General features: G+C 38.5%; 1 protein-coding gene and 1 pseudogene across 2 annotated transcripts in view; both read left to right on the top strand.

Annotated features, from left to right (window-relative positions):
- Positions 1-23,580, top strand: part of CEP83 (centrosomal protein 83) — a 145,756-nt gene that overhangs the window by 105,049 nt on the left and 17,127 nt on the right. For both annotated transcript variants that reach the window (XM_055118535.1, XM_055118536.1), the window contains 4 exons: positions 3,062-3,176; positions 7,452-7,596; positions 7,702-7,851; positions 21,260-21,335. In XM_055118535.1, coding sequence (XP_054974510.1) covers positions 3,062-3,176; positions 7,452-7,596; positions 7,702-7,851; positions 21,260-21,335 — 486 coding nt within the window. The remainder of the gene's footprint in view (positions 1-3,061; positions 3,177-7,451; positions 7,597-7,701; positions 7,852-21,259; positions 21,336-23,580) is intronic.
- LOC129399267 (U2 spliceosomal RNA) lies at positions 17,019-17,179 on the top strand (annotated as a pseudogene).

Here is a 23,580-nt window from a genome sequence, read left to right as displayed (position 1 = left end):
TCAAATTCTCAATAAAGTTTTAAGAAGTTAATTACTATTAGTATATTCACATTCATTATTTCAGTATTATCACAACATGGCACCGAAGAAAAAAACTTAAGAATCATATTTGTCCATCGATGAGTGAATTTTAAATATAGTGACATGTACCTGATTTATCACTAGTTTAGTAATAAAGGTACGCCCAAAAGGATGGACCTTATTTGATTTGCTGTCCCAGTTCTCTTAGTTTAAATGATTGTTACTATTTTGAAGATTAAGTTAAAGAATGTTTTGCTCATTTCAATAAATCTTGGTATGAAATGAATTAACTTTCATTTTTCATTTTTTAGTTCTTCTTGCTGAAATGAATCAGAACTCTGCAAAATAAGATGGCTTTGGTTTTCTACCTCATATTTAAAATAGTTGCAGTGCCATTTGTTAATAAACTCCTATATCATTCTTACCTTCAGATAGTATATAATAGAAAATTACAGGCATACTTGTCATAGAGATTAGATTTTCATTCATATATTTATATTAAGAATTTTAAAACATTTAGAATTTAGTTTGTGTCTATCCATGAAATTATAGTGTAGTAATATACAACCTACAGAAAGTTTGAGTATTAAGATATAATATTTTAACTGCTTTTATGTAGTGTAGCTAAATATTTTTATCAATCTTTCATAGAAAAAACCTTCAGAAAGGCGATTTAAAAATGTAAAAGTGATCCTAGTACCACATATATTTTATGTAGTGTTATTTAAAACCCTAAGTTAATTTTGAAGGATGCAACTCAATACAGTTTGTAGTACTAAGGGAAATGCAATATTTGATTTTCTGTTTAATTAGGATTTTGTGGCATATTTTACAACTTTTTTTTTTTTTTTTTTTTTGCTTTTTGGGTCACACTTGGCGATGCACAGGGTCACTCCTGGCTCTGCACTCAGGAATTACCCCTGACAGTGCTCAGGGGACCATATGGGATGCTGGGAATCGAACCTTGGTGGGCTGCGTGCAAGGCAAACGCCCTACCCACTGTGCTATCACTCCAGCCCCTTTACAACATTTTTAAGTGTTCTCATAGATAGTCTCTTTCAGTTAGACACTTCTATTTATAGTCCTTGTCCCAGTGATTCTAAGATCTCACCTCTAACTCTTAACCCCAATTTTGTAGGATTTTACTGAACCCAATTATATTATCCTTTATATTATCCTGTGTATTATTATCCTATATATCCTACATTATATATTATTCTATTCTTTTTTTTTCTTTTTGGGTCACACCTGGCGATGCACAGGTGTTACTCCTGGCTCTTCACTCAGGAATTACTCCTGGCGGTGCTCAGGGGACCATATGGGATGCTGGGAATCGAACCTGGGTCGGCCGAGTGCAAGGCAAACGCCCTATCTGCTGTGCTATTGCTCCAGCCCCTATTATTCTATTCTAATATTTTAAATATTTGAATTGTATGTATTTGCAGTTTTCTATTCTGATTTTATAGTTAATATGTTGGTATAATGTGTAAGAATGCGAATTGTTTCATAATTTGTATCTGTATTAGATAAATCCTCAGTGTAGCATTGTACTTAATTTTAGAAGAGCCTTACCAAAGGGACTTCATTTAATGTTGTTGAGTATAATGTAGATCTGTAGTGTACATCCCAGCTAAGGACCATATGACCCCTTTGTGAGCCTCCATGATATTTCAAGGGAGCCACAAGTATAAACATTGTAAATGGGGGCATAGTACAAGACTAGGGAGTCAACCAGGAGGACTGTAGAGGAGCAAAAAACAAGGAGGCCACAATGGGAAAAAGATTGAGAAACTTCGGTGTAAACACTGGAGAAAAAGCTTTCTTGTTTGCTGCAGTGTCTCTAGCTCCTAAAATAGCACGTAGCACATAAATAGTGTTCAATAAATGTTTATTGAGTACTCCTTAGGAACTGGAATTCAGTTCTCAAAAGGATGTCTCAGAGAAGAGTGAAAATTGCTATGTGGCTACTTAATCAGCATGGAAAGTTTCAAGAATTATTTACCTCTCTCAGGAGTTAGGTTTTGGTAATGAAGGTTTAATGTGTACATTTATAATAATAATGTCTATGCACACATATAGGCACATTATTATTTAGTCATGAAATTCAGTTGATTTTTCCCTTTTGTTCCCTTTGTTAATCTGTTTCCTGTTTTAATTTTGTTTTTACAACTCCAGTTTCTTAATATTTGCAGTTCGAGTTCACTTTCTGATAAAGGTCGTGGTGCTACCTTCAATAGTCACCTTGCTCACAGCTGGCCTGGGTTCGATCCCTGCCATTTCATACCCCCTGAGCACTTCCAGAAATGATTACTGAGTGCAAAGCCAGGAATAACTTTTGAGCATTGTTGAATGTGGTCCCAAAACAAAATAGAATAGTTAACAGGATCAATAATCTTTTTGTATGGTATATGAAGTTAATTCCCTGTTAATCCCCAGACTTCCATCTGTTGTGTCTTATAACAATACAGTTTTCTGAGCAGATCTTCTGACATTATGCCTATATGATATGTCAGACACATTATTTAATGTTTTTTGCTTTTTTGCTTACTAGTCCTGGCTCTTCACTCAGAGATCACTCACAGAATGTTTGGGGGACCATAAAGGGTGTGGGGGATTGAATTGACCACATTGGAGGAGAGCACCCAACTTGTTCTTTTGTCATGCAAGAACCCGGCAAAATTGGTTATACATAATGTGTCTTCTTCTGACACTTTTTGTTTTGTAAAGGAAGCTTTCGTTTTTTTTCTGCTTGAGATATTTCATTCGTTTGCTATTAAAGTTCTTGTAATCAAGACCCACCCAGCTATTTGTAAAGAAATGACTTAATTTTATATGGAAAAGACTGTTTTCTTGGTACAAAGTACTATTCTAGGACTGCACCAAGATATTGCTAAAAGGGTGCAAACATCTGAGAGGTAAGTTGCTTTTACTCTGTGTAGGTACCAAGATTTTTTTTTTAAGTCATACTTATTAATATTTTTGGTAATCATTTAATGACCAAAAAATGACCAATAGTAATTTCACTTCTGATTATCAACAGGTAAAAGAACTTAAGCACTCAAACAAATTAGAAATAACAGACATCAAACTGGAGGCAGCAAGAGCTAAGAGTGAGCTAGAAAGAGAAAGAAATAGAATTCAGAGTGAACTGGATGGTAAGACATGATTGCCTTTGTTTTTTTACTGTTATTTTCAGATATAAACTCAAATTGCTAAAATTGGCCAAACTAAATTTTTATTTTTAGATTTTCAGCTTAAGTGAATTTTAGTCATGAAGCACATACAGATACTACTTATATGTTGAATATTTAGTCTGTCTAGATTTTCAATTTTTTTATTATTTTGGTTTGGGGACAGCACCTAGTTGTTCTCAGGGCTTGCTCCTATTTCAGGCATTGCTCGAGACCATAGACAGTGCTGGGGATTGAACTGGGGTCAGCTGTGTGCAAGGCAAGCACCTTATCCTGTACTTTCTGTCTAGCCTTGCAATCTAATTTTTTAAAAAGATAGTTTATGCCAAAGTCGATACATAGCCAATACTTCACATTTTCCATACTTCCTGGTTTTGTTATTTTGTCTGTTTTTTTTTTTTTTTTTGAGGGTGGAGAAGTGGTGGCGGTAACAGCCACAGCCGTCTGGGTTCAGAGCCATTCCCAATGCATGGTTGGGGACTATAGATGGGGGTCATAGTGGAACCGTGGAATAACAGAGATTGAACCCCAGCCTCCTGCATACAAAACATGCACTCCAGCCCTTTGAGTTACTCTAGTCCTGATTTTTAAAATAAATAGCTATAGTTATATAGTTTAGTTACTGGAGCCTGATTATTTTTAAGGCAATAGATTAGGTTTAGAATTTCCTTCTTATCAAGGTTCCACAGAAATTATTTATGATGTTTTAAAGTATTTGAATAAGCTCTCTTTGTTCTGTAACTGCATGCTGATTGGTAATTGAGATCATAGCTGGTTGGCATCTATCGTTTTATTTTAATTTTTAAAACCATTTTAATTGAGGTACATGGATTCAAAATACTATTATTTGTACCTTCCACGGACACATCATTCTAAGCCCACATTCATCAGCTAAGAGCCTCCTTCCCTCCACCAAGGACACCTCCCATCCCATCCTCCCACCAAGTGGAAGCTTAGTACTATATATAAAATCTTCAGTTCTGATGAATTTGACTGTTTGTTCCCTTACTATCTTTCTTTTCTGCATCCTATTTGGGATAGATACCTCTCTCTTGCTCCCTTTTTTTAAATTGTGGAGGTGGTGACACCTACACACATAAGTGAACAGAACTAATCTCTTGGAATTCTACAAAATTCTGCATCACTGATAAATTGCTAAAGTAAAAAAAATTTAAAACTTTTAAAGATATATACATTTTTAAAAATATGAATCATTCTGTGCTGGTGCATTTTGAGATGAAAGAGATAAATCCTACAAGTGTACAATTTAGTAAGAGTGAAGAGAGTTAAAGAAATGTAAGGGGAGAACTTGAGTAGGTCTATAGAAGTACAAAAGGTTTGTCTTAAAGGGAATATTGGCTTTGTATTGAAAATTTTTAATTATTGGTACTGCTGTGTGTCTGCATTAATTAAAAAAGGAGGGTCGTAAAGATCTCTATGGATGCAAAAAATATATATACTTGATCAGATCTGTACCATTCAATATTAGTGAAATGTTAGTTATCGCAAATGTATAAAATTCCCTAGCAGGACAGGAATAAGCAAATATTCCTCAATCTAGTAGAGGGCAGCCATAAGCACCATGAGTGAGTGTTATACTCAATGCCAAGTGCTGAGGTTTGTCTTGCTTTTGAAAGAAGCCCCTCATTTTCAGCAGTTTACTCATGACAAACAATACAAAATAAATTATTTTGGCCCTGCTTTGGAGCAGGGGTTGAGGTTTGGGATGGAAACATCTGAAACATGGTGGTGAGAAGGTATAATGGTGGTGGGACTAGTGTTTGAATATCAAATGGAATCAAATATTGTGAACTCCTTTATAAAAGTAAAATTAAAAATAAAAGAAGCTCCTTTAATGCTTCTTGTGAGACTGGTTTCGAAGCAATGAATTCCCTAAACTGTTGCCTGTCCCTGAGACTCTGTATTGTTCCATTAAATCTGAATGATAATCTAATTGGATAGAGTATTATTGGTGATGTGCTCATTTCGTTGCGTTTTTGTACTCTTCCTCCCATGGCTTGTTAGAGTCTCCTTTGATCTGCTGTGAATCCTATGGTCTTTCCCTTGTATGTAAGTTCCTTTCTATTTTTCATCTTGCGGCTCCCAGTGTTCTATCTCTATGGATTTTTGTCATTTCGAGCATAATGCGTCTTGGGGTTTTCCTTTTTGAGTCTCTTTGCTGGAAACCTTTGGGCCTTTGGATCTCAGTACCTGCATTTCTCAACTCAGGGAAATTCTTATCACTGATTTCTTTAACTATTGATTCTCCATAAAATTTGCCTTCCTGTTCTGCAGGGACTCCAGTGATTCTTATATTGTTCTTGAACTCATCCCATAGTTCTCTGATATGCTGTTCATTTCTTTTCAGATACTTTTTCCACCTTCTGTCCTTATCTAGGCTGGAGCAATAGCACAGTGGGTAGGGCATTTGCCTTGCATGCAGCTGACCCGGGTTCGATTCCTCTATCCCTCTCATCCCTCTCGGAGAGCCTAACAAGCTACCGAGAGTATCCTGCCCGCATGGCAGAGCCTGGCAAGCTACCCATGGCATATTCTGTATGCCAAAAACAGTAACAACAAGTCTCACAATGGAGACGTTACTGGTGCCCACTCAAGCAAATCAGTGAACAACAACGGGATGACAGTGACAGTGCAGCAGACAGTGCTGTCATTATCTAGATGCTTCCTCTATCTCAGAACACCTAGATCTTTCCCTCAGAATAACAGCAGCTGTTATTCTGCTTGTTTCAAGCTTCTATTGAGTTTTTATTTATTTATTGGTTTTGGGGCCATACCCCGCCATGCTCAGTCCTGACTTTGCACTTAGGAATTACTCTTGTTGGTGTTCAGTGTATCATATTGGATTCTGGGGATCAAACCTGGGTCGACTGCCTGGCAGGCAAAGGCCTTACTTTCTGTACTATCCCTCCAGCCCCTTTCTTGAGTGGCTATATCACCTACCACATTCTTCTTTTCTGCTTGCAGTTTTCTCATCTTGGCTCTCATACTTTCTTGTCCTTTGGTGACTACCTGTGCCATCAGTTCTTTGAGCTCATCAAATATCCTCACAGTTGTTAAAGTCATTGGGGATTTACTGAGATGGTTGGTGCTGGTTGAACCTTCTGTGTTCTAGTTGTTGCTCACTGAACTCAGTGACTTTTATGTGTTGTCCCCCATTGGGTTTGTGGTGCTCCTGCTGTGCTGGTAGGGATGTGGTGGTGAGCAGAGGAGCAGAGGTTCAGGACACATGGAAGTTGGATGTGGAGGCTGGAGATGACATCGAGCAGAGGTCCTGTCCTCTGTGGTTCTAGACAAGTTTTTATGATGAATGATTGTTTTCATGATTACTTTCTATTTGATATTGACTCGTGTTTCTGTAGAGTAGGAGGTAAATTTCCTTTGGAACTTAGAGCATAGGATCCAGCTCTGCAATATTTTAAATTGATTTAGGTTTGAATTTGTTTTTGTTTTATCTCCCCCCAAAAAAACAAAACAAAACAAAACAGAACAAAATAAAACAAAGTTACTTGTCATCTCTGGTTAGGGAGATAGTTCAAATTTAGGCCCATTCCTAACATGTAGGAGGCCCAGAGTTTGATCTCTGACACTGTTTGCCCCTTCCCCTCGATCCTAGCACTGTCACCCCTGCACAGCACTGGAGTATCATTGGTGGCCCCTTAACATTGCATGGCCAAGCACTATGGGGCTGAGCATTAGTGGCCTCCACGCACTACTGGGATTGTCATCTTATTAGAAGGAAATTTATGAACTCTCTGGAAAAAATTTGAAAGTTTCCAATTTATATATCTGCTGGAATTCTAGCTAATTTGGAAGAATAGGTTTTGAAGCATTGTGTGATTTTATTCACTCTGCTTCTAGCCAGTTTCATTATGATGTTGTCAGTGGGACTTAGATTAAAGAATTCTAAGAGTTTAAATATTTAAACATCTTTGGATATCATCAGGTTGATAGTTTCGGATTTTAAGATTTAAGTGAGCAAAAGTACATTAGCTTTAACTAAAATTTTGAAGCATATATGCTAAATAAAATAACAAAATTATAATTCAGTTTTACTCAGTTTCTTAAGAAAAATTTATCACTAGGGCAAAGATCTTTGAGAGTATGGTGTCAAAGGGAGACTGTCTAGTTTTTGTCTTACTAGGTTTTGAATGCTTCGTGCCAGTTATAATTTTTCATTTTAATATCATTGAATTATATTTTTCTTCTAAAAAATACCAGGATTACAGTCAGACAATGAAATTCTTAAGTCAACTGTTGAACACCACAAAATGCTCTTAGTGGAAAAGGATCGTGAATTAGTACGTAAAGTACAAGCTGCCAAAGAAGAAGGTTATCAGAAACTTGTAGTATTACAGGATGAAAAGTAAGTACTTAATTACCTCATTTTAATCTCCTTGCAGATAAAAACATTTTGCTGTCATATCATCCTGTGGTAGTTTTTGTAGTATAATTGTCATTGTTGTTTTAGGCTAGAACTTGAGAGCAGATTATCGGATTTAGAGAAAGTGAAAGTGGACCACGACGTCTGGAGGCAGTCTGAAAAGGATCAGTGTGAAGAGAAGTTGCGGGCCTCACAGATGGCAGAAGAGGCGGCCCGAAGAGAGCTTCAGAATATTAGGTTATACATGTGTGCATGTGTATTTTGAGTTTTTTATTTTTAAATAATTTCAGAGCTAATCAAACATTGTAAAAGTAGAACAGAGAATTTTCATATAATCTTCACTGAGTGCACTCAGTATTAATATCTTACATAAGTGTACTGCAGCAATCCAAACAAAGAAATTAACATTAATATTCCAGGGAATGAATTAAACACACTACTGTCAGACCTATATATTTTATTCAGATGCTATCAGTCATTCCACTGTTGTAGTTTCCTGGGCTAAGACCCAGTCTAGGATGATACACATTGCCTTTATAGTCTCTTTTAATTCTGAATATAGTCATCCTTTTGAAAAATGCTGGTCAGTTGTTTTATAGATTAATCTTCTAATTTGAAATAAATTTAGTTTGAATTTATCTTACATTCTTTAGGATTAAATGTAGGCTTGACATTTTTAGCAAATACAACGTCTAAATTCTGTGTTCTCTCTACATTATCTCAGGAGGCATGGTTTTGTCCATTTTTTCGTGATGTTAACATGATTATTTGATTAAGATGGTACTGGCCAGATTGTTCCACTGTAAATTAATTTGTATTTTCCTCTTTATAATATACCATCTATGGGGGGAAGAGACATTGAAGCTTTGAAATATTTGAATGAAACATTTTTCTAATAATTTTAACATTCCTTTATAATTCTTGCCTAAAAAAATACTTTCCTATTTCCATCATTATTTAATTGGATTTTTGCTGAAGCGCTTTTCTTTAGGTATTTGTGCTTTCCATCCAAGAAAGTTATTGTGCTATACATATATATATATACATATATATATATATTTGTTTAAATTCAGGTTAAAATAATAGATTTCTCATATAAAGCAAAAGGTTGTCATAGTAAAATAGTATAAACAAGGTGATTTAAACAGAAAATTTTGCAACTCGGTGGTCTGTGCCCTAGGTGTTTTGAGATACAACTGGCCCAAGACCCAGGTGTTGGCAGATGGTTTCTCCTTTGACTCTCGTAGTCACTACCTTAGTGTGTCCTCACATTTCCTTTTTTTCTGTGCTCAGATATCCTTGGTACCTCTCCGTCTTACAAGGACAGCAGACATTCTGGACTAAGGACCACCCATGTCAACTCATTCCATCTTAATCACCTTTTTAAAGTCCATTTCTTTAAATAGCATTCTGAATTATCAGATTTTATTTATTTTTTTATTTAAATTTATTTTTAATTAGTGAATCACCGTGAGGGTACAGTTACAAATGTATACACTTTTGTGCTTATGCTTCCTTCATACAAAGTTCGGGAACCTATCCCTTCACCAGTGCCCATTCTCCACCACCAGTAAACCCAGCATCCCTCCCACCCTCCCCAATCCCATCTCCCCCCACCCCACCCTGCCACTGTGGCAGGGCATTCCCTTCTGTTCTCTCTCTCTAATTAGCTGTTGTGTTTTGCAATAAAGGTGTTGAGTGGCCACTGTGCTCAGTCTCTAACCCTCATTCAGCCCGCAATTCCCTTCCCCCACATGGCCTTGGACTGCATTAAAGTTGGTGATCCCTTCTCTGAGTTGCCCTTTCCCCAGAATGTGAGGCCAGCCTCCAAGCCATGGAGTCAACCTCCTGGTACTTATTTCTACAATTCTTGGGTGTTAGTCTCCCACTCTGTTATTCTATATACCATAGATGTGTGCAATCTTTCTATGTCTGTCTCTCTTTCTGACTCATTTCACTCAGCATGAAACTTTTCATGCCGATCCACTTAAATACAAAATTCATGACCTCCTTTTTTCTAACAGCTGCATAGTATTCCATTGTATAGATGTACCAAAGTTTCCTCAACCAGTCATCCGTTCTAGGGCATTTCGGGTTTTTTCCAGATTCTGGCTATTGTAAACAGTGCTGCGATGAACATACATGTGCAGATGTCATTTTGATTATACTTTTTTGCCTCTCTGGGATATATTCCCAGCAGTGGTATTGCTGGGTCAAATGGGAGCTCAATATCTAATTTTTTGAGAATCGTCCATATTGTTTTCCAGAAGGGCCGAACCAGTCGGCATTCCCACCGGCAGTGTAGAAGGGTCCCTTTCTCCCCACATCCTCTCCAACAGTGGTTGCTTTTGTTCTTTTGGATGTGTGCTAGTCTCTGTGGTGTGAGGTGGTATCTCATGGTTGTTTTGATCTGCATCTCTCTGATGATTAGTGATGTAGAGCACTTTTTCATGTGCCTTTTGGCCATTCGTATTTCTTCCTTGGTAAAGTTTCTGTTCATTTCTTCGCCCCATTTTTTGATGGGGTTGGATGTGAATTATCAGATTTTAGAATTTCAACATACAAATTTTGGCAAACTGCAGTTCCGCCTATTAGAAAAGCTTTTTTAACTTTCCAAGTCAAGGGGCATTTTGTTTTGTTTTGTTTTTACTTTGGTGTTAATTTCTAATTCCATGGTCATTAGATAATACTGTCTCTACTTTGTGAAACATGCTAATATTTTCTTTGTGATCTAATAATAATGCCAAAGCCAGGTACTAGGATTAAAAAAGGGTAAAAAAATTCAAGGGTAAAAAAGATAAGGAGATATTCTTCCATCAACACTGCAAAATGGAAGAATACTAGAGTGAGTTCTCTATAAATAAACAGAGAACTTGTTCATATAACTGCCAGCCCACACGTGTCAGTATGTGGGTCAGTATGCATACTGGTGTTCAGTATGCAAGTTTGGTGTGGATGACAGGTGTAGTATAGTTAAAGGACACTAGACTAAATTTTGTTTTTTTGGTTTTTTTTTGGGTCACACCTGGCAATGCACAGGAGTTACTCCTGGCTCTGCACTCAGGAATTACCCCTGGCTGTGCTCAGGGGACCATATGGGATGCTGGGATTTGAACCCGGGTCGGCCGCGTGCAAGGCAAACGCCCTACCCGCTATGCTATCTCTCCGGCCCCACTAGACTAAATTTTGTACCCTAGGCTCCTCATTTGCCTTAGCCCAGATTTAGTTCTATTAGCTCAGTTGCTTTCAACCTTTTCCTCCTCTCCACGACCCCTCACCCTCTCCCTACACTTTCTCTTCGCCTTCTCTTTCCCTTCTGTTGTTAATGTTGCTGCACTGACCAGGGGTCTCACTCATCTGACTGTAGTGCTTGCATATTGAGTGGTGCAGGTGCAGGGTCCATGGTCCCAGTAATAATGCTGACATACTTGGCACATCGCTCTTTTTTACTTGCGGGGCTTGCACACTGCTGACCCGCACTCGAAATCTTTCCTTTTGCTGCTTGTTTATTGTATGGTTGACAGTGCCCCAGGGATCACCTGTGCTCACAGTAGTCACATTTTCTGGCCGTGGTGTTTTCCCCTATTTTAAGATATAGTGCTTGCCAGGCTGTGAGCTTCTCTGTTGTGGCACTCACACACCTGCTGCAGTGTGGTGTGAAATGATGCCTGGTGCCAGGGATCACAGAGCCGGCAGGTTCACACTCCAGGTGATGTAGCAACACCTGAATTGCACTTGTGACCTTGGACATTCTAAACCACTGGGCTGTTCCTCCGGACCTACTCTATTAGGTTTGGTAATCTGTTACATAGTGAGTAAAAGCAAAGTACTAAGTTATACGAATATAAAGGTTAGACCTGGAAGAGAGGTCTGAAACATATGCTTTGTACTTGTAATCGTAAATTGCCAAGAGAAACCCATGATACTGAAAGTAGAGAGAGAGGGAGAGGGAGAGGGAGAGGGAGAGGGAGAGAGAGGGGGGGAGGGGGAGGGGTAGGGAGAGGGAGAGAGAGAGAGACATTATACATTATTCTTGTCCTCGTGTTGCCCTTTTTTTGGCTTTTTGGGTCATAACCAGTGATGCACAGGGGTCACTCCTGGCTCATGCACTGAGGAATTTTCTCCTGTCAGTGCTCGGGGGACTGTATGGGATGCTGGGAATCGAACCTGAATTGGCCGAGTGCAAGGTAAATGCCCTACCCACTGTGCTATTGTTCCAGCCCCTCATGTTGCTTTTTAAAATGTTTTTATTTGTATATGTATATTATATATATATGTATATAGGGTATAGTTGTGTCTTGTTTTATAGCCAAGCTGGAGACTTTTTCACTTTAATGGATGAATTAAATTCATCACCACGAAGTGAGACCATGATCTCAATAAAAACTTCCAGGCATGGGTCCCAGGGGTGACTCAGTGGTTTAACCACCTGCCTTGTAGGAGGCTGTAGGTTCTTATTCCTGGTGCTACGGCATGAGTTGAATATGGTCCTATCAGCTCTACTGTTGGGGACTTGCAGTGCATCACAGAGCTTGCGTTCTTGCTCCACTGAAGGCAGATGGCTGCTAGCACCACAACAGAAATGGTTGCAGCCCCAGGGACACTGGGACTGAAAACATTTGCAAGTTCAGTGATCAGAAGCACCATGGCCGGTAAGCATGTGTGTAGCCCTGGCAAGCGCCACAGCTGTTTGTGTGAGCTCCACCACCAGTATGCAGCTCCCAGCAAGCACCTCGGCCTTAGAGTGCAGGTGCCTCAGCCAGACATGTGTGTGTGGCCCTGATCAGAAGCAACACAGGAGGGGAAAACACGACTTCTAGTCATGAGAGGGCACTTATTGGGATTTTGAATCTTTTTACTTTTAGAAGCGTTGAAGCTTGGACATTTTCTGTCATAGAGTGGTTTTACCAATGACTATGAAACCAAAGACTGTGATTTTACGTAGCTTTGTTTTTTCTTGTTTGCTTTTTTGTGTTTTGCAAAACTATTTTCAGTTCTCTAGAAGTTTCCTATATCTTTTTTTTTAATTCTAAAGTCTTAAGGACGTCTCTTTATAGCAGTTAAAATTGAGAGTTTTTAGAGGTTGAGCTCCCATTTGACCCAGCAATACCACTGCTGGGAATATATCCCAGAAAAGCCAAAAAGTATAGTCGAAATGACATCTGCACTTATATGTTCATCGCAGCACTGTTTACAATAGCCAGAATCTGGAAAAAACCCGAGTGCCCTAGAACAGATGACTGGTTGAAGAAAATCTGGTACATCTATACAATGGAATACTATGCAGCTGTTAGAAAGAATGAGGTCATGACGTTTGCATATAAGTGGATCAGCATGGAAAGTATTATGCTAAGTGAAATGAGTCAGAAAGAGAGAGACAGACATAGGAAGATTGCACTCATCTGTGGACTATAGAATAATAGACTATAAGACTAACACCCAAGAATAGTAGAAATAAGTACCAGGAGGTTGTCTCCATGGCTTGGAGGCTGGTCTCTCATTCTGGGCAACTCGGAGAAGGGAACACCAAGTAAAATGTGATTGGAGGTCATGTGGGGGAAAGATGATGCCAGCCCAATATAGACTAGAGACTGAACACAATGGCCACTCAACACCTTTATTGCAAACCACAACACCTAATCAGAAAGAGAGAACAAAAGGGAATACCCTGCCATAGTGGCAGTGTGGGGTGGGGGGAGCAGGACTGGGGAGTGGGGGGGAGGGATGTTGGGTTTACTGGTGGTGGAGAATGGGCACTGGTGAAGGGATGGATTATCAAACTTTGTAAGGGAGAAACATGAGCACAAAAATGTATAAATCTGTAACTGTACCCTCACATTGACTCACTAATTAAAAATAAACTATTAAATTAAAAAAATAAAAAATAACTTTGTAAAGAAAAAAATAAAAAAATAAAATTGAGAGTTTTTAGAAATCATCTCTAATTCTAAGTTATATTTTGAGACTTTTTTTTTCCCTTTATGGGTCACACCCAGTGATGCACAGGGGTTACGCTTGGCTCTGCATTCAGAAATTACCCCTGGCAATGCTCAGGGGACCATATGGGATGCTGGGAATCGAACCCAGGTTGGCACGTGCAAGGCAAATGCCCTACCCGCTGTGCTGTCGCTCCAGCCCCAAGACAAGTTTTTTGAGTCTCATTATTGAGGAAGGAAGTACCTCCAACAGAGATTATGTATTATTTACAAATGTCAGGTTTTTGCAAACTATTAATTTAAATATTAGCTGCAACAATTCAAGAATCATAAATTTATAATGAAGTTTGAGAGTCAGTCTTTTCTACTTCTGTTGTTTAACTATTCCAGTTCAGTAGACTTTTTTTTTTTTGTCTTTTTGCGTTAAACCTGGAGATGCTCAGGGGTTACTCCCAGCTCTGCTCTCAGGAATCACTCCTGGCAGTGCTCAGGGGACCATATGGGATGCTGAGGATTGAACCTGGGTTGGCTGCATGCAAGGCAAACACCCTACTCACTGTATCTCTCCAGCCTCTTTTTTTTTTTTATTTTTTAATTAATGAATCACCGTGAAGGTACAGTTTTACATTTATATATTTTCGTGCTCGTGTTTCCTTCATACAATGTTCGAGAACCCATCCCTTTACCAGTGCCCATTCTCCACCACCAATAAACCCAGCATCCCTCCCACCCCCCAATCCCATCTTCCCCCACCCCACCCTGCCTCTGTGGCAGGGTATTCCCTTTTGTTCTCTCTCTCCAATTGGGTGTTGTGGTTTGCAACAGGGGTGTTGAGTGGCCATTCTGTTAAGTCTCTAGTCTACTTTCAGCACGAGTTACCCTTCCCCCACCCAGCCCTTGTTTGTTTTTTAATCTCTCCAGAAAAATGAGAGAAAGCCTTGCCCCCTCCCTCACCTCCCCTGTTATTTATTTTATTCTGATCCCCTAGCCTGTCCATTTTGAATCTTTTCTGTTAAAATTTAAAATTTCTTTGGACTTTTGTTGCCATAGTGATAATGTTCAGCCAAATATTCTGTTATGATTGTTGCTTTTTGGTGCCAGAGATCAAACCCAGGTGCAAGGCATGTGCTTTGCAGTGAGACACATCCCTTGCCCTGTTAGTATTTTTCTACATAAAACATCTCTCCTGTAGCTTTTAACATAAATCATTTTTTTATTTTGTTAGTCATTTTTATAATTCTAATTTGTCTATTTCTTAGTCATGTATCATGTATAATTGACTCCAACATATTTTAAAATAAGAATATAGCAGCCAACACAATATAGCAGAAGCATAATTCACAAAATTTGCATGACTTAAAAGAATCATTTAAGTTGTGATGTTTTTCTAATGGAGGTCTGGTCTTCTTTTTTTTTAATTAATTTATTTTTTAATTAGTGAATCACCGTGAGGGTACAGTTACAGATTTATACATTTTTGTGCTCGTGTTTCCCTCATACAAAGTTCGAGAACCCACCCCTTCACCAGTGCCCATTCTCCACCACAAATAAACCCAGCATCCCTCCCACCCCCCCCAATCTCATCTCCCCCCACCCCATCCTGCCACTGTGGCAGGGTATTCCCTTTTGTTCTCTCTCTAATTAGGTGTTGTGGTTTGCAATAAAGGTGTTGAGTGGCCATTGTGTTCAGTCTCTAGTCTACATTCATCACGCATCACCCTTCTTCCCCCCCCCCCATGGCCTCCAACCACATTTTACTTGGTGTTCCCTTCTCTATCTGAGTTGCCCTCTCCCCAGAATGTGAGGCCAGCTTTCAAGCCATGAAGTCAAAGGAGGTCTGGTCTGATTTATAATTCTAGCTACATCAACCATGTCTGTTGATCATTCTTTTTTTTTTTTTTTTTGGTTGATCATTCTTTAAAATAATAAAAATGCAATGTATTTACAGTAGGTCAGAAAGAGACTACCTAACTACCTATGGAGAAGATAATCTTGCTAAGGAAATAGTTGAAATCATATAAAGCAAAAATGTTTATTTACAGACAAATGTGGGATAAGTAGAATTTATTGTTGCTTTGACAGATGCTTCAAATTATTCATTACAGCTTCATTAAACTAATTCTTCACTACCCTAAATAATAAAATTATTATTCTATTAGTATTTAGTATTCATAAAACTGTCCATATCCCACAGTGAGTTTTTAAACTTTGTTAAAAACCAAAATTTTAACTGAGTGAATTTGAAGATCTAATTGGCATGAATTGAGCTGCCAAAAGTACTTGAAGAGGAGAACTGAACAAAGAAGTTATCAGCAAGAGAGAAATTAGAATTCATTGTGGAAAGTAAGGGTTCAGATGACAACAGTTTCTCACTGGCTGAGCTGTAGTGCTTCCATTGGCTGACATGGTTGCTGGGCGTGATTAAGGTCTTTCTGCTGGACTGAAATAGTTGTGCTTACTGTTTGGGTACAGTCTCTTCCAGTGGGATTCTCTTAACTGACTTTTCTTCCCGATTGGGGTAGATAAGAAATGATAGAGTGTTCCCCTTCTCCATTTTCAGTTGGGTTTCCTTTATGAATTTTCTTTCACATTATAAATTAAAACACGTAGAAATCATGGATTTAATTGAGAAACTGCCTAGTCAACTCTTGGTTTATGACAGTACACAAACCAAAACAAATTCAAGCCAATAAAAGGAACATTATTTTGTAAGTCATACAAAATGGATGGGACAGGTTGTGTTGGCTGGTGCCTGGGTGAGGGAACTCCAGTGTGTTCAGATAAGGGTGGCAGCTCCCCTTCCACCCCATCCTCTAGTCTTTTCTGACTCCTGTGTCTGTTTCTCTCACTGCTTTCTCTGGGAGACCAAGATTGTATTTGAAGAAGGCAGAATACTTAATTGCTGACCCACCTTTAAAGTCTAGAAGTGATTTGGGGACCCGATTCACATGCTTATCCCTAGATCATCACTGTGTTTAGTGGCTAGAGCACTCTGGCTCAGCCAGGTTATCAGCTTATTTCTTTGAGGGGAAGGAAGAAGGATGTGCACTTAATCACAAATGAAGGGAGGTGGGTATGCTGGGGGAAATAGCAGTTGCTGAATAACAGAAACTTGAGAATTTAAGATACTTTGCAGTGAGTACCCCTTATCTTTTGCACTGCTTAGAGGCCCAACTTTTATTTTCCATTTGTGGCTTTCCATTTCCTATTAAACTACTGAGAATCTTCCCCTCATCCCTTTTTTTTTTTTTTTTTTTGCGATGCCCATAATCAAAACTAGGGCCTCATTCAAGACATACATTATGGCTGAACTCATCCCTGGTTCTAGGAACATTTTTTTTAAATGATGATTTACTTTATCCTCTTGTGTGTTTATACTCCACCTTGAAATGGAATATTTGTTGTATATTCAGTAAGAAGTGGGAATCATATAAACAAGTTCTTATCCAGTATGTGAACTGTGACATCATCGCTTCTCGGCCTTTTGGCTAAGATCAAGTGTGAACTGTGAAGTCATGGGAAAATGTGTAGCAACATTTCAACAATCAGTTGTGGAGGCTTTGGGGTTCTTTTGGGAGGGGAGAAGGGGGTGGTTTTGTTTCCTTTCTTGAACCCCCCCCCCTTTTTTTTTTTTTGCTTGCAGTGCGGGAATCAAACTCAGGGTCTCACACTTGTAAAGTAAGTGCTTTGCCGCTGAGCCTCATCTCTGACTCCCAGTACCACGTAGTTCTTATAACTAAAATCTCCTTTCTCCAAATTCTTGTCAGTTATTTTGACCTGGTTCAATTCTCTAGTTAACTAGAGAACTGTTGGAAACTGATTCTGGCCATTATCAGTAAAAGACTTTCTTGGAAAGGGAAAAAGAAGTACATCACTGAATCAAATGTTTAGCTCACAAGACATTTATGGGTAATGAAAAAGGGATTTCAGAGACTTTGCTTTTGACATGTTGATGGAAGAAGGATACTGCCATTCTCACATTCTCAAGGAATTTGTTCTAGGGATCTTTGACAGCAGAGAAATCACAAATACTGCATTGCGTTCCCTTGATAATAAAGACTGATACCAGTGAAGCTGAGGAGTTAGGCTAGAATCTTTGTGCGTAATATGGCATTGCTTGTGATAAATAACTGCTTCATGTAATTTTAAACCTATTTTTTAATCATTAAAAACTTGAAAAAGTAAAAATTCAGTTTTAGTCGCACTAGCAACATATCAAAAGCACAGTAGCCACATGTGGCTATCAGATAGTCTAAATTATTTAGAACATTTTTATCATTAAAGTAAGTTCACTTAGTGCTGCTAAACTGTAAATTCCTAAAGGATGAGAGATTCTTTGTTATTCTAATCTTTACAAAACAAAAGTGGGTTTAGAATTTATAAGCACTCACTAAATTGTCAATTGCAGAAAACCCGAGGTGATACACGTCATAATTTGGCTACCTTGTTTTCTGAAGGGAACAGGAACCATCCCACTGCTACTCCAAATGTTTCCTTTTAAACTTATCCACTGCCCCAACAGTTTTCTGTTGTGCTTGGACCTTGACTTACGTTTTTACTTCATAATTACTTAAAAAATATAAAGCACTTGGGGCTGGAGAGATAGCACAGCGGGTGGGGCGTTTGCCTTGCACGCGGCCGACCCGGGTTCAAATCCCAGCATCCCATATGGTCCCCTGGGCGCGGCCAGGGGTGATTCCTGAGTGCAGAGCCAGGAGTGACCCCTGTGCATCGCCGGGTGTGACCCAAAAAGCAAAAAAAAAAAAAAAAAAATATAAAGCACTTGATCTCATAGTTTTTCATTTCTTATTCATCAAGTACCTTTTGGTTTCTACTCAACAACTAGTTGATTCATTTTTTTTTTTTGAGGGGATGGGGGTTGGGCATATTTTGCACTGCTCAAGACTTATTCCTGGCTCTGCACTCAGGGATCACTCCTGGGGAAGACCTTATGGGGTACCAGGGATTGAATCCAGGTCAGCTTCCTATGAGGCAAGTGCCCTGCCCTCTGTACTATCTCTCCACTCCCCCACTTAATTCTTTTACTGATTTTTACTGTAGTCTCTGAAATCCCTTTTTTATTACCAATAGATGTCTTGTGATCTAAACATTTTTTAAAAATACCCCTTCATTTAAATGTTTGTCCAGATGGCTTATAAACTGGCAACCTTTCTAAGGGAAAAATATTCCTCCTCCTCTTGTCTTGCAACTAGAGACCAAGAAAGGGAAATTAGTATTTGTGTCCCCTCCCTCTCTGCTTCCATACTTTTGTTTGACCAACGTTGATTATATGGGCTTGCTCTTCAGGCCCGAATTTTCCCTTGCACACTTATCTTACTTGCTTGTCTCTGTGCCTTTGCTTGCTTATTTCCACTCTGGAGATGCCTATGTTCTCTCCTGAGCACACACTTCTCACTTGCTGTCCCTTCACATCTTTCTAAAGAAGTTTAAGGTTTCTAGAAGTTTCAAGATTTCTGTATCTTGCTTCACCAAGAATAAATAAATAAGATGAGATGTCCATTGGTACCTGTGCGTTCTTCCTCTTGGGATTTTTTTTTTCTCTGTCAGTTACCCGAGCCTAAAGGACATTCCCCAGCAGTCACTGAAGACCTTGACTTTGGGCTTAATTTTCTGGCTCCTGCCCCTACTCACCATTCTCAGTGACTATTGTATCTCTTTTGTCGACTCATCCAGCATCTTAGCCTTATGGCTTATGTTATATTCACTCTGGCTCTCTTTACCTTTCCCCACTTTAGCTGCCTCTAAATGACTATATTGCAGCCTTTTTCATTCTGTAGAATATACCACTTTATATGCACAACTTACAATAAAATTTCTTTATTCTCACTGAAATACTAAAACTGGTAGTTCTAATAACTTCCAATCTATTTGCTTGATTCCCTCACCTTGCATTCAGCTCTTGTCCACTGTATAGCTCTCACTTGTACCTAAGCAAAGGCTCTGACCATTAAGTTCTTTCAGTTTCTCACTCTGGGAATGTCTGTATTTTCATTTCCCCCTTTTAGTCTTTTCTCCCTTATCTTCCCAAGTGAGCTATGCTCTTCACTCACCACATTTGTTTTCTCCAAGGTCTTGCCTTACCAATTCTTTTTTGCACCTGTATTTTTGATTTCTGTATCTCTGACTTTTAGCTTTCAAGGTCCAGATTGAATTTCTCTTATGTAATCTTTATTGATTCCCCTAATAAATATTTTTTTGATTTGATTCATTTAGTTCATCAATAAGTGTATATTGAATTTTTATAGTGTTTAAAACATATCCCTAGCTGGCCCTTGAAAGTATTGTTTCTACATAAGCAGTTCTAATTTGGTCCATTGTGTTCTATAAATGAAAAGTATCAAATGAGTTATATTTGGGGGAAATGTTCAGAAGACTCTTAAAGGAAGAAGTTTTTGCTTGTTTTGTTTTTAGGTTCAATGAGGGGGTTGTTTTGTGTTTTGTTTTGGGGTCACACCTGGTGGTGCTCAGGGGAAACTCCTAGCTCTGCAGTAAAGAATTAGTCCTGGTGGTGCTCAGGGGACTGTTTGAGATGCTAGAGATCAAATTCCGGGTCAGCCACGTGCAAGGCAAGTTCCCTACCCACTGTGCTACTACTCCAGGCCCTAAGGGGAGAGGTTGAAGGCCTGATTAGTGTAAGTCTTTCTTTAGTCACTTAGTCACCATTAATACTTCGCATTTTAAAGGAATGGCAGAGAATGTGTCCCTTTGAGAGAAGATAGAAATTGTGCAATTATTCAGGTTAGGGATTGAGACTCTGAATATAAGATATTTTATGGAATATGGTTTGGCATCCTATACAAGATAGTTTTCTTTCAAATCATGATGCATTAGCAGTAGAATTCCAACATGATAAAATGGATGGGCCTGATTCTGATCCTGATTACCTGAGTCTCACCCTGTGGGGGCCTGAAAATCCCCAAGCACGTCCAGGTACAGACCCTTACCTGGAAATTGGAATAATGAAGATGACTTCCATAACATTATTATGAGTAATTACTATAATAAAAATTGGCAAACCTTAATTAAATGTTGACTGTGTGATGGATCAGGACCTCTTGAACTTTTTTCTAGTTTAACTACTTTTTGCCTGAGAAATATTATGTCACCCTATGCAAATAACTATATATGGTAGATATACAAATCAGTTATTTGCTGACATTCATAAAATATTTTAAAAGAAAGTTTTCAAAATTTACAAGACTCTATATGGTCTGTAACTCACTGTTTAAGAAGCTACTGCTGGACAAAGCACGGTAGGCATTAAGAATACATTTAGGAGCTCCTAACTCAGGAGAGTGAATGTGAAGTATCGTATCTGAGAACATATTATAAATTTTAAGGTACCATGTGGCTATAAAGTGTTTTTTTTTAAAAAACTAGATTGATTTCTGATGCTTTAGTGACATATTATACACTCTTCTATTAAAACTATTTCTTCAGACCGTCCTACATTTATCAGAATCCTACCCTTGGATTTTTATCTCCATGTAGTATTCTCTTATCTCCCTAGGTGGACTTAATTTCTCATATTCTTCATTCTGTTTTCATGGCAAAATCCTACATTTACATTTTACTTATATATGGATACAGATGTCTGGAGTCAGAGCATTCAGTAAAATGATTGTCTAATTCAGTGAAAAATATAACCTGTGGATTTTTAATAATGGTTGTTGGGCTGTGATTTTTAGGTTAAAACTTCAACAGCAAGCTCTGAATATAGAAAATGCTGAGAAAGAAAAAAGTGAAAATTTGGACCTAAAAGAGGTATGATTGCTGAGCTATTCTGCTTTCAGTTTTCTGTTGTGTTTTTGTGGTGCTGGGAATTGAACCCAGGGCTTCACATAGTGAGGCATGTGCTCTGTCATGGAGCCACATCCCTGGGCCTGTTATTAGGTGTTTTTTTTTTTTTCCCAGGGGAACCTTGAAGGTAATTCCCTGGGTGCCACCATAACCACTCTGACTGAGTTTTGGGGTGGGGGGAACGGGGCAGGGGTGGGGAGAGGTGACAAGGATTGTCAGGGATCAAACTTTGTGCATGCTGAGTATGGCTTCAGCCCTGCCTTTTGTTTTTTTTAAAGTTTTTTAATGCTTTTGTACAAAATCTCTGTTTTGAGTTATTATTGAAATTTTACATACCAGCTTTCTGAAAATATAATGTCCAGTTAGATACTATTATAAAGACAAAGTTGAAGGTTTAAACTTCTTGATGCTCTAGTGAGAAAACTTCCTTCCTACTCGCCAATTTTCTTAAGATATGTCTATGCTTGGGGCTGGAGCGATAGCACAGCGGGTAGGGTGTTTGCCTTGCACGCGGCTGACGCAGGTTTGAATCCCAGCATCCCATATGGTCCCCTGAGCATCGCCAGGAGTAATTCCTGAGTGCAGAGCCAGGAGTAACCCCTGTGCATTGCCGGGTGTGACCCAAAAAGCAAAAAAAAAAAAAAAAAAAAAAAAGATATGTCTATGCTATAGCCTGTGAATACTATTTCAAAAATTGCGAAGGACAATATTTTCATAGTCATTTCTATGATTGACTTACATTTTATAATTATTGGAGGGCGTATTCCCAAGTGTTGCTTACTGGTCCCAGGGAGCGTTCCTGATGATTCTCAACCAACTGGGCTGGAAGGTTGAATGCTAGGATCCAAGCTCCTGTAATGCTACCCTGTGGTTCTTAGGGACCTCCAGGGCCACAACCAGCTTTGCTAGGGGACTTCCAGGGCTGTATCAGTGATGTTTGGGGACCATGTCGCATGTACCAGGCATCAAACTAGGGCCAGATGTATGCAAGACATGTGCCTTAATCCCTGTACAATTTTCCCCAGCCCCTGACTTATGTCCTTATCCCATGAGATATTTATTATATTCTTATGAAGTCTAAGACTTATGTTGTAGAAATAAATTCATATTTTGATTATCTGGGTTTTGGAATGATATCAGTGCACAAAAAAGCATGCTTTCCTGAATTCTTTCTTCTTTTTTAAGCCCTTTTAAATTATAAATTAGTGAACATTCTATTTTTAGGATTTATGCTTGCATGCTAGCTCTAGCTAAAATTGTTCTGCATATATAGTATGGTTTCTGTGTCTTAGCTAGGAGAAAATAATGTTTGATTCTTTGGAATAAGCTCTCTATTATCATTGTCATTGGGCTTTCAGCCATCCTTTAGCTGGAAGAAAATGAAGCTTCTTGAAAGTTGCTTACTCAGTTAGCTGTAGTACAGATTTAATATTTACAACTCCAGTTAGGAAATAAAACATTAATAGTTCTTCATGGTGAAATTCATCCTAAAAGAGAAATCTGAGAAATAATATTTTCTTTTATTCTACTATTTTACTTGATAGCTATTCTGTAGAGTGTCTTGGTTGATTTTGCTACTATCAGGAAGTAACAGAATTAACTCACATTTATTTAATCTGTTGTATAAAGATGTTACTTTAGAGTCTTGAGTCTCATAATAGGTTTTTCTGATCCCAGAATCTCTTAAGTGCTGTCAGATTTCTCTCCTTCTCTTAGAGAATGACTAAGAGAGGTTTAAAAGCAGTGAAAAAAAAAAAATGAGGACTTGCTTATTGGTGAAATGCCCTAAGGAGGAAGTAGGTAAAACTGTCCCAAGTGAAGATTATCTATATAGAAGTTAAAAACATCATAAACCTTCCTAAACCTGCTAATCTGTAGTTGAATAATTAGCTAGTTTTATTTTTTTTAATCAGAAAAAAATCCTCTCAGACAAAGGTGAATTGGGATGGAGAATAAGCCTGGGTGAGTTTTTGTAGTTTTGATAAATGACTCTAGAGCTCAAGAAATCCTTGCTACTCATTAGGTTTCTCAGAGAGTCTTTCTTCTGCCCAGCACTCTATGTATAGAATGCGTAGAAGAGTCTCAGGACAATTTAAGAATGATGTTTCTTTTGTTTTTGATTCCTGACTGTTCAAAGAGTGGAGCTCCCAGTAGAGTAATTGATGACAGAATACTTAGGAATGGGAGAATGTATTTTCTTAGCAACTTG

This window comes from Sorex araneus, chromosome 10 (genome assembly GCF_027595985.1).
Source record: "Sorex araneus isolate mSorAra2 chromosome 10, mSorAra2.pri, whole genome shotgun sequence".
Lineage (NCBI taxonomy): Eukaryota > Metazoa > Chordata > Mammalia > Eulipotyphla > Soricidae > Sorex > Sorex araneus.
Note: the sequence above shows the minus strand (reverse complement) of the source record. Positions and strands in the feature narration are given on the sequence as shown.